At 38.7% G+C, this 12,343-nt stretch overlaps 1 protein-coding gene across 1 annotated transcript; it reads left to right on the top strand.

Moving 5' to 3' along the window:
- The first annotated feature begins 6,229 nt into the window (after nt 1-6,229).
- On the top strand, nt 6,230-11,689 carry LOC121426445 (bindin-like). Its single transcript, XM_041622747.1, has 5 exons — nt 6,230-6,432; nt 7,129-7,200; nt 8,298-8,464; nt 9,155-9,742; nt 10,644-11,689. Exons 1-5 carry the CDS (start codon nt 6,230-6,232, stop codon nt 11,003-11,005), a joined length of 1,392 nt encoding a protein of 463 aa, XP_041478681.1. The 3' UTR covers nt 11,006-11,689.
- Nucleotides 11,690-12,343: the final 654 nt, after the last annotated feature.

The following is a 12,343-nucleotide window of genomic DNA, read 5'->3' as shown; positions in this document are numbered from 1 at the left end:
GATACTGTGCCTAGTATCTGCCAGGACTAAATCGGCCGTTACACGTACCGGCCTGGTACCTCACCTCAGACCCTCAGGCCCGATTCACAAACGAGGTTTAAACCCCCGGTGGGGTCACTCAATATGACTTGGGGACCGCATGACCGTTACCAAAATCGCGGGAAAAGGGGTTAATTTCACGGAACGTCCGCGGACAGAACTCTCCTCGAAGTAGTGAAAATAGGGGTGCTCACCGTCCTCGATCTGATGGAAATAGGGGTCAGGAAAAAGGGGAGAACGATTACGGGAAGTAAAATCCGTCGCAGAGTCACCAGCCGCAGAGGGTGCGCGCATCATGCTCTGTATCTTTATATGGACAACTCTACATTTATTTTTACAAAGAATTCTACTTTTCTTATTTTTCATGAAAAATAAAGTTCTTTTGGATTATTGTATCAGTATGACTTGGCTCTTGGTCATCTTTAAGGACTGAGCACTCTGACGCCTGTGAAAGGGTGTTAAATGCCCTGTCCTTGAAATACGGTAAATAGGGGTAAATTTGCGAAATGGGCAAAAGTGTCCTTACAATCTTATAATTAGGGGTGTTTCAAGGTACCATTTTACCGCAATTTTGTCCTTGTTTTGCGTGAAAATAGGGGGGTAAATTTCACAAAATGTCCTTGAAATTGACTGCAATAGGGGGTCACTTGCATTTGTGGTAACGGTCATACGTGTCCCCCTCTGCGGCTGAGTGACCCCACCGGGTTTGAACGAGGAGGGGGTTTGAAGCAACCACCAAAAACCAGGAGCTAGGTTTTTCGTGAATTCGGGCCTCAGACTTCCGCCCGTCCACCCCGGCCCCACCCCCTCTAAATCGAAGATGCTAGGTTCTATAATCTCTACGGCCGGGATCCACGGCCCTCGATCAGTTCCAATATGCTATTTCTGTGTGCAATAAATGAAAAAAAAAATTGTCTGTCCAAATATAGCTAGGCAATTCAGTACACATACATGTGTAACGGTCTGCCACAAACAAAACAATTTCCATTTTCTCGATCATTTTCCAGCTATTACGCATCAGGGTCAAATGAGATCGACGCTTTATAATAATGCGAGGATCGAGAGAAAGACATGAGAAAAATAAACAATTACGGAAAGAATTTATTCATTCTCCTGTAAAAAGAAACAAAGAAAGAAAGAAAGAAGGAAGGACCGGGAAGAAAGAAAGAAAGAAAGAAACTGAAAGAAAGAAAGAAAGATGAAAAGGGGAAATGGTACTAGAGTAAGAAAAGGGAAAAAATATAATAAGGAACAATCAAATAAAGCCAAATAACAGCAAATAATTATAATAATGATATAATAATAAGATATCCGTTTATAAACAAACTGGCAAAAACGACTTTGACATAGGTAAAGTGTTTCAAATAACAGTGTCAAAATTAATCAGGGCCTAATAATAGGCATATGAGGTGTGAACAAACGGACAAGCTATATGGCCATGCACTCTAAATCAATCAAGTCAATTTTAAATAATTAACTTGTTCCCCTGAGGAGCCCGTTATACAATTGAAAAAATGGAAAGTTTTCCTTATCATGAAGAAAAGTAGACCTACTATCTCGATACGAATAAAATCATTTCATTTTTTAAGAATCTTCTATTGATTCAGAAGAAAAAAAAACTTAAAATCGTGGCCTAAATACGGGAGGTCGGAAATGAGAGGTACAAGGATCGAGGAACAAAAACTGACTAAAAATATTGAGGGACAAAATTCATCAGTGCGTATAATGCAGGGGTGGCGTCAGCGGCCAGGGTATTTAAAGGCATTGGCCTATAATGCCTCTTCATTTATTACCCCAAATTCATTAATAACTAAAAGTTACCGTACATGTACAATAAACACATGAGGCATGCATCCCTATATAACTGACCTCTTCCTCTCCTTCCTTGATAGAATTATGGTATCAAATAAACACGTATCGTTATTTCTTTAATGCCACTTATTTCCTTCTGCTATGTGCTACCACCACACAGTGACATTTTAAACTGAATTGGCACCTGCGCATTCCTTTTGTGACATCACAATATGCAAGCGCGTTACGTTTGTTTACTTTTAGTGGCTCGAATGACGTCACATTACTTGTAAATGGGTGAATGCGCACATACGTGATTGCGCGAAATATATTCACCAAACGTAATTATGCAAATGAACGCTGCAGCGCATGTGGTAATGATTACTTGCCATAGAAACAAATTATGCGCCAAAAAATGACAACAAAATTTTCAAACGGCACTGCAATCACGAGGCGAGGCTGAGTTGAGAGAGTTTGCGAGACACACAGCTGCGGAACCGAAACGAGAATAACAAAAGACTAGTGGACTTCTTAAAAAGACGTTGGTGTTCTTATCAGTTAGCCAAAGAATTAATAATCCTCTCAGAAAAATACGAGGTCAGTATGTCGATCAAACCCGATTGTAGTGTTTTTTTTATGCAGTGCCAGTGAGGGGGAAGGGGGGGGGGCGGCGGTGGTGTCAGGTTGAATAAAAATTGATTTATTTATTTTATTTATTTATTGATTCCACAATCATCAAAGTACATTTCGTAATCATGTTTACAATGAAAAAAAAATGCATAACATATGCAGGATTGAAACGTAGCAATGAAACGTAGCAATGATCTTGACGACAAAAAAAAATATATAGAAAAAAACGTTAATGTTCGGCTTCACTGAGCGGATCACGCTATAGAGGGCCCACCGTGATTTGTGGTGCCGATGATGATGGTTGGTGTTGGTTATTTGATATCGGTATGATTTTGTGAGGATGATATTAATGATGATGATGGTGATGACTTTGATGTAGATCTAGGTCTTATTGCAAATTAACAATACACAATGTTTGCATAGATCTATGTAGGCCTAGATCTACTACTTTTTGTGTCAGGGTGCACGAATAGACTTTTATTCTGAGCATATTCATGTATTTTTCTTCACATCGATCGGAATTTCGATAATATGTTTATTGATTTCGATATGTTTATTGATTGTTTTACATAAACATATTAAAGGTCAGTCAACCACAAGAAAAATGTTGAATTGAATAATCAAACTAGCATAACGCTGAAAATTTCATCAAAATCGGATGTAAGATAAGAAAGTTAGGCCCTATAGCATTTTAAAGTTTCGCTTATTTTTCACAAAACAGTGATATGCTCAATCAATGTCATGCAAATGAGTCAGTCGATGATGTCCATCACTCACTTTTTCTTTCACTTTTTATTGTTTTAATTATATAGATCTACGGTACAATATTTCATTTTTTTCAGATTTGACAATAAGGACCAAGTTGACTGAACCATAAAGTATTAAACAATGCTAATTCTATGTTTAGGGAGGAATTATTGTTGTTTCACTTGACAATGAGGAGAAAATTGGTATGTTTCATATGATAAAATACAAAAGAAATAGTGAGTGGATGATGTCATCAGTCTCCTCATTTGCATACCTACCAGGATGTGCATAATATTACAAGTGTTTTGTGAAAAAGCGAAACTTTAAAATGTCATAACTTTCTTATTTCACATCCAATTTTGATGAAATTTTCAGTGTTATGTTTGTTAGATTTTATCTTTTTATTCAAATCAACTTTTTGTTGGGATGGACTTGTCCTTAAATTATATAGGCCTAGATCTCTACCCAGTTATATATCAAAAGCCAAAAAGTCTGCGCACTAACGATTTGAGTTAAGATTTAACGGGAATTTTTTTTCACAAAAACTTTCAGTTGATAATGTTCCTTACATCATTATGAGCTAGTGTGCCAAATATCTCATAAAAATATGATAAAAATATATGATTTTCTTGGAAAAAACCTCGGGCAGTCATTTTCACTTTGAAAAAAGATGGTGCCCCATGTCTGCGCACCGATTCACTTTGCACGCGATTCGGAGATTTTGATGAGAAAGGCTGCATTTTGAGGCCATTTATAGTTAGAGTAGAATTCACTGAGCAAAATGTTGAAAATTTCATCAAAATCGGATAACAACTAACAAGTTTATTGAATTTAAAAAGTTTAGCAATATTTTGTGAAAACAGCCGTCATTTACATGTATATTCATGAGGTGGGCTGATGATGTCACATCTCCACTTGTTCTTTTGTATTTATTATATGAAAATAGGTTTATTCACATTTTTTTTTCTTTCTTTTTTTTTTAAACTTATGATGATTGTGATCTCTCGTGTCGTCCGTTTATGTATATGTACATATAAATATTACTGAAAGGATATTGCATGAAAAATGTAATTTCTGGTATTTTGAGTCAATATAGGAAATTTAATTGATCAGACACAAAATACACAGTCCGAAGCGATCGCGTTTTGCGCGTAGATTTCATAGGTTCTCATATTGTGAGTATAGTCTTTCGTAGTGAATTCTATGTTTGAATTTCAAGAAATTTATTTTTGAACTCTCTTAAAAACGCAAATTTTATACTCAGTTTTTACACAAAGTCCTTACCGTAGGGGGGTCCCACACCCTCTCCCGCTCGATCGCTTCGGTATCTCACGCTGTAAAACTATTGTGCCCCCTTCGGGATTTTGCCCCCCCCCCCCAAAAAAAAAAAAAACTGAAAGTGTTCCGGCGCGCCTGAATGTGAGGGGAAGACCTTCAATTAAAGAAACAAATCTTTCTTGTTACTATATAAAATTTTTGCTTGCGCTTCGTGCCAGAATTGCCTGTAGGATGAGATTCATATCTTGCTGAATAGCCTGATATGAGGCAAGTTTTGCAGTCAATATACAAAACACATTTTAGCTCGGACATCGAGCTTTCATTTTTTTCATTTACAAATTGAAGTGGTCTGTAAAATGTCCGTTTTATGGTCTACATATCAGCATTATAAGCTCACGTTGCGTGGTCACATTGTTTGATTTGCCAAGTTCATATTGTCTACGTGTATTCCATAATGTTCCATTAAACAAATGTATTCAGAATGCCCAGATTCTAGGTCTAAATCTAAAACATGCGCGATAGCCTTTATTCAAAATGTACTTAAATTATCCAGTTTCACATTAGAATATCATTAATTTTCTGCCCACGCTTCACGATCGTATTATTAATGATACCCATTTGACTATATCCTAGTGATGGTTTACAAAAGACGAATAGAGTGTCCTGCTTTTAGGTCTAATATCTCAATTTTCTTCTCGCGCTCGCATCAATTGTTTAGTTACATAACTATCCCATTTATTAATACAAATATTGGAATGGCCAATTTTTAGGTCGGAATGTCCAAAAGAATTTGCTCGCGCTTCGCGCTTGCATTATTGAAATATATTGGCGTTCGCAGTAACCATCTTGTTACATACGAATCTTGTGCAGGATCACACATAACATTGCCCAGAAAATTAAATTTTCAGAAAAAATACATGAAAATAAAAAAAAAAAATCGCTCGCGCTTCGCGCTCGCACTTTTCATAATGCTTATGAGATTATTTCATGTTCATGTTGTTTCATAAGAATAAAACTAAGAAGTGACTGATCAAGGAAAATATAGGTGAAGATAATTTCGGGCCCCGTCCCCTATTGGCCAAAGTCGGATCCGCCCTTGTGACACATACACACCGAAAAAAATAGCCGGTCCCCCCCCCTGAAAAAAGGCAAGGACCCCCAAGTGCCCCCCCCCCCGGGAAAAAAATCCTAGCTACGCCACTGCAAACATTTGTAGTTCCGAAGCCCGTTCCGAGGACCCTCGATCCTTTTTACAATGAGCCCTCTCCAAGGCCACCGGGTTTTTTTTGTCTCGCCCGCGGCACACCCCTACCAATTTTTTGGTCGAGTGCCCCCCCCCCCGGGAACTTGCCATATGACTTCACGATTTTGAAATGTCCGAACACCCCACCCCCTCCACATCCTACGTTTTTTATGCGTATAATTTACTAATTGTAAACATTAACTGAATGGAATAAAATCATTCTGATGATGTTGATGGTGGTGAATGGTGCATGGCTGACAGTGGCAACAGTTGTAATGTTGGTATCTATGATGATAGCAAACTAGTAATAGATCTCCCGGGTTTATCTCTATGTTTTGAGACAGCACCCCCCCCCCCCGCCCTGTCCCACTTGATCCACACATGACCAATGATTACGATGAAGAAGAATGTGGGTAACAAACAGTCGTGATATAAGCTACATCGCATCATAATGCTCAATTATAAGTTCTCTTTTCTGTATATTTCATATATTTCAGCATCATGGCTCGTCAATTATCAGTCATTCTGGTTGCTTTGACCTTGACCACTGCCCTAGCGGAAAACTTCCCAACTCGCACATCGGCGCCATCTGACTGCCCCCAAGCGGATCAGGGGTGCTGGTGCCATAAAAACTTTGCACAATGTTGGAGAACGTATGACGATTCCAGATTAACGGAAGAAATTGGGAGCAGGATTACTCGATTGTAAGTGCATACTAACAATACACATACTTTATGATAATGATTGTATTCCATTGTCAAAATAACAATGATAATAATCCTCAGCCATAATAAGTACGGCGATGCCGGTAAATGGTAATAATGAAAATGATGATAATGACGATGATGATTCACTCCCTCTTAGGGTTCTTAGAGAGTTCTGCACTTGTCCCGTATAAAGGTTCCGCAAAGGCTCTCACTTTTTTAGGTTCTCTATAAAATCGTTTAATTTGAGCACGTTAAGAACCTTATTAGGAACCCTTTCTATCGAGGGTTCCAATACGGGACATAAAAGTTTAAATTTGCACCCTTTTGTCCAAAAGAATGTATTCAGATGGTTGTATTTATGATGATGATAAAGATGATGATGATGATGATGATAGCAACAAAAATATAATTCATAATTATGATAAATGACTATTATGAAATAATCGATACATGTCATATGAAACATAGAATGATAATGAAAAAGATATTAATGATAGTTCAATCAATTACAAAATATCACTGTCACTCAAAAACATTAGTTAACTGTTGATTGGAGCTGATACAATAGCAACATACTTATATACATCAACCCAAAATTAATAAATTCATCTTACTTTAAGGACGCTTATTATCAAAGCAATATAGAAAAAAACCCAATTCATTTTCTTTTTTTTTAATACGTTATTACCACAGAGAGTTGTTGTACCAGCCAAACGAAGAAGTTGTGACCTACATAAGACGTATGAGCGCTTTGAGGGAAATTAGGTAAGTTTTCACAACAAAAGAGTGTATCAAATCTACTAGTTAAATGGTAATAACATAATGAATTTTTATATGTCAATTAAAAAGAAAACGGTGAAATGGAACAAGGAATGAATAACCTATTGGCACGAAATACAAGTATGTCTGTTTATAACTGAAAGGTTACATGAAGTCCTACAGATACTCAGTGGAAAACACGCTCCGCCGTTCGAAGCTCAGAAGGGTTCAAAGAAGCATGTGTTGAAGCCACCACCTTAACCTTTCGATAATTTCACGAAAAAATAACCATGTTTCTATCTTTAGTTCTATTGGATATCACAGATGAAAAAAATGTAAATGGCACAGGGTGGTGTTGATGCCACTCAAAAGGGCATCCACGACCCAGTCTTGCTCACCCCCCCCCCCCCCCCCCCATCCAGACACCAATTTGGCTCCCTCGTACATGTACTATATACATATATACGGGCTCAGCAGCCGCAATTAAAATATAGTTGATTCCATCGAGCATTGAGCTTTATTCATCATAATTGCTAGAGTTTCATTGTGTTTTTTTTTCTGTGGTTAGAGGGCTGACCAAAACTTTAATTTTTTTCAGATCAAAAGCAAAGAAGACATTTAACTCCTGCGGATCAAATCGGCCCAATGAGTGGCGATTTTTGTTCATTTCACGTTCACACAAATCCCACGTTTTACGAGTTGCTGGAAAACAGAGTTTTAGAATTCTTATTTTTTTCCGGACGGGGAGGGTGGAGGTGTATTTGGGCTATTTGAACATCTTCGATCATCATCTTGAAGCTCACGAGATAATCGTCCTGAATAAAAAAAGGTTCCTGGAAAAAGAGGAACACCCTCTTTTCCACATTTTTTTTTCCTGGCGGATGTTGTTTACTGTCCAATAGTAGTGATCCCTCGGAGAATTTAGGAATTTCATAAAAATGCTTTATTTCGATGAATTCTCGAATGACGATCGGTTTTCTGCCATAATATCATATCCATTCTAAATGTTTCCAGTCAAAGATATTCTACTTATGATTATTGCTGTTGCATTCAATATCTTCTTCTTTATACTCTTCACATGTTTCAAAATACGCCCCTCACAGAATTTCAGAAGACGGAATGAGCTTAGACTGTTCTTGTGACCTTGTAGACGCCATGGATGATAAAGGGATAACACTCGTCAACCAGGATGAGCTCGAGATCCGTAACTGCCGCCAGCAGGGTTGGTCACGTGATACAATGACTGCCCGCCCTTTCCTTATCGATTGCCGTAAGTTTACAATAGGAATTTTTTGCACAACGACGCAAGGAGTATTTAAGAGCGGAGAAAATGTGTTGTTTAAATGCCCTACGTGACGCTGAACAACCAAGAAGTTTTTGTCGAAAATTTGTCAATCGAAACAGTAGTTTCGTCAGGGCTCTGGACAAACGACATGTTTGCAATCTTTCGACGGCTCCGGAACTGCTGACAAAGGCCTCCCAGTGGTCTTTGTTATTGGAATCATCCATACATCGCGGAACAAAAAGTGCCCAAGTATTACCCCCACGCCGCCGAACGTTGAAGCTCATACGAATAACAGTCTTGGAGAATGAAAAAAAAAGCATCTCAAAACTAGAATCTAGAGTCGGTGGCGAAATGAGCCCAAAATTTGAAGGGGCTCGTTATGGCGTATCGGGTAAAATTGATAAAAAGTTGCGAGCTTCCGAAGCGATCAAGCAAAAATTCCGATATTATTATTACCAAAAAATGTTTGTGATCATCGATTTGTACATGGTATTCTGAAAATAATATAATATATTCACACTTACCATTTTGCCTTAATCTTTTTTTTTCAAGTATCTTTGCAAAAAAGCGAAAGACTCAGGTCAGTTGCATATTGACCATCAGTCGTACAAATTGAACTTTTTTGTACCTGTGCCACAATATGAGTTTGCATATTTTTCAAATTAATAAATACAGGCCGTTTTCGCATCCAAGACGACGACAGACGTAAGAGGAGAGAAGCTGAACAAGACAGTGACGATGTCACTAAAAGGGCAAGTCCTCGGAAAGGCGACAAACCAGCTGGACACAAGCTCAAAGATCTTGCACCTAAAGACACGCATCACCTTGTCAGCATCGATGATGTCGAAAAACACCCCGCTACCGATTTCTTCAACTTCATCTCTGGACATCGTCGGACTCGACGTTCAACAGGTACCAACGAGGAAGTCTCGGACGATTCTGGACGAAGCGCTCGTAAAAAGCGTTACGGCAACATGAACTACCCACAACCGATGAATCAACCAATGGGCGGTGGTAACTACCCTGGACAACCACCGCAACAAAATTATGCTCCGCAAGGAATGGGTGGACCAGTAGGTGGAGTTGGCATGGGTGGAGCAGTGGGTGCAGGAGCCATGGGTGGTCCAGTGGGAGGAGGAGGAGGAGGAGGCATGGGCGGACCCGTGGGAGGAGCTAATGGTATTGGTGAATCAGTTGAAGATGAAATGTCAGTTGATTCTGATTACAGTAGCTTAGGAGGTGAAACAACAATCAGTGCAAAAGGTATGTTCTACTTTTGTTGAAAACAATTTTTTCTTCCCACAAAATATATAGAGCGAGAACAGCATTTGCCTACTCTTGAAACCCATTGAACACTTAATTATTCAGATTCATGATACTCATTTTGCACAATGTAATCTTTTTATGATTATTGTAACGAAATGAAACGAAAAACTCACATAAGGTACCTTGACCAAGGTACTCTTTTCGGCAGCTTAATCAGGGTGCAGTTTCATATAAAGAAAAAAAAGCTGTTCGTAAGTTAAGAGCGACTTGAAGAACGACTGGTGATCCTTTCATACGCGCTAAACCATCACCGATTCAATATACCACTTACCGCAAGAAGGGATCACCAGTTGTTCTTGAAGTCGCTCTTACCTTACGAACAGCTCGATGAAACACCCACCAGGGAAATGTGAAGCAGGGTTGATGATGGGATTCTGGCTACTCGTTGGTGCACTGTAAAAATAATAATAAAAACACGTACACAAGTTTGTATCAAGTAATGAATAAAGCATTTGTATTTATTTGGTGCAGGATAACAGAGCACTGTTGATATTTTTTTTTAAATGCCTTGGTCAAGAGCCTTACCAGCTATCGAACCCCGAATGCAAAGGTCTCACCGATATTGTTTGTTTTTTCACCAATGGCTTACATGAATTAGCAGAGTTTCAATGTACGTGCACTTATTCTCATAACTGCACCTTTTAGTTTTCAAAGACATAGCATATTCACCAAGCATGTGGGTTTTTTTCAAATAGTACATTGTCGGTGACTTTTTTGATGAAGATGAATTCTGTCACTGTCGATTTTATTGTTAAATTCATGCCGAAAGTATACCACACTATATGATTAATAATTGTTTCCCCTATACAAATGTGAGCTTTTCATTTTTTCACTGCAGTTATGCAGGACATTAAGGCGGTGCTCGGTGCCACGAAGATTGACCTACCAGTTGACATCAACGACCCGTACGATCTTGGACTTTTGCTACGCCATCTCAGGCATCATTCGAACCTTTTAGCGAATATCGGTGACCCTGAGGTCAGGGAACAGGTCCTCAGTGCGATGCAGGAGGAAGAAGAGGAAGAGGAAAATGATGCCGCCAATGGTGTCAGGGAGAATGTCTTGAACAACCTGAATGCACCAGGCCAAGGAGGCTATGGTGGTACTCAGGGAGGGATGCGTGGCGGGGCAGGTGGGGGCATGATGGGCAATCAAGGAATGGGTGGACAAGGTTACAACCAGGGTTACATGCAAGGGTAAACCTTAGGTCACATACCGGGAATGCAGATCAGTCTCAAGACGTTTGCAAGATGAAGAGGCTGCCGTCCTTTAAAATGAAAATCATTATATGAATTGGCTTCCCACTTTCTATTTAGTGGAGGAAAAGAATCAACGTTTTTCACGAAAACTTCTTGGAGAAGCATAAGTTTTGCTTTGTCTCCAAAGTCAACCCTGAATTAGAACGACATTAACCAACTGGCTATTGGAACCGAGTGGCCCCAGTAAAAATCTTTGGTCAATTATATAATTCGGTAGTCAAAAGGTTAACAGAAGTGGGATGACGGAGATGTGATACTTAAGAACAAATATATTGTTACAGCAGTAAGACGGGGATACTGGGTATAAAATACTGAAGGGAGCACTGATTATTACAAGATATTTATGAGAGAGTTCATCACATTTGAAAAGAAAGGACGGATAATGGTGGGTGCGGGATATAAAAGCAACACATCTACAACACAGATAATCTTTTGGAAATGCCCATGAAATCAAATTAACAGCTGAGAGGTATTAGTCGAAAATTGCCGAGCCGGGACAGCTGATCATCTTATGATTATCTGAGCTCAACCAAAAATTACAAATATCTTGATTGAATATGAATTTAATACCAAATATCCGCATACATTCGTAATTCCGAAGCTTCGTTATTCCGAAGGTTCGGATATTCCAAAGGTTCGTTATTTCGAAGGTTCGTATTTCCGAAGAATCGTAAGTCCGAAAACGAAATGAGGTTCGTAAATCCGAAGGGTCATTAGTCCGAAAACGAAATGAGGTTCGTAATCCGAAGGTTCGTTCGTCCGAAAACTAAATGATTTACGAACCTTATTTCGTTTCCGGACTAACGGACCTTTGGAACAACGAACCTTATTTCGTTTTCGGATTAACGAACCTATTGAGATGGAGCGGACGAACTGATACATCCAATGTGGTTTCATTATTGCAATCATTGTACTGTATGAACACTGTGTAATGACGATCATTGTCCGAAGGTGGATATTTTTGTGTTGCCTTAGTTATCGATAATAAACATGGATACAATTTTCCACAAGTATAAGAAAACCTGTCTGTGTTTTTCCAATGCTTATAACTGGTGATAGTTTCAAAACTAGTTTTCCATATTTCCTTTAATGACGAAATTACATATTACACAAATTTGCTTTTAATTTCCCGTTTTTAATTCTGAATAAAAAAAAAATCAGTTCGCGCTTCGCGATTGCGTTATCTGATTAGTAAGACATATTATGTAGCCTTTCCATTAACAGGAATCTCCCGTTGCCGTGGTTTGTCCAAGATATTTTATTCATGATCAACTCTGTG

The sequence above is a fragment of the Lytechinus variegatus genome, chromosome 13 (genome assembly GCF_018143015.1).
Source record: "Lytechinus variegatus isolate NC3 chromosome 13, Lvar_3.0, whole genome shotgun sequence".
NCBI lineage: Eukaryota > Metazoa > Echinodermata > Echinoidea > Temnopleuroida > Toxopneustidae > Lytechinus > Lytechinus variegatus.
This window is presented reverse-complemented; position numbering and strand designations above follow the sequence as displayed.

Bases quoted from the DNA above. Each gene is read 5' to 3' on its own strand.
- LOC121426445 (XM_041622747.1), top strand. From the start codon at position 6,230: ATGGCTCGTCAATTATCAGTCATTCTGGTTGCTTTGACCTTGACCACT. The intron at 8,465-9,154 runs GTAAGTTTACAA...TAATAAATACAG, and splicing joins CCCTTTCCTTATCGATTGCC to GCCGTTTTCGCATCCAAGAC. The intron at 9,743-10,643 runs GTATGTTCTACT...TTTTCACTGCAG, and splicing joins AACAACAATCAGTGCAAAAG to TTATGCAGGACATTAAGGCG.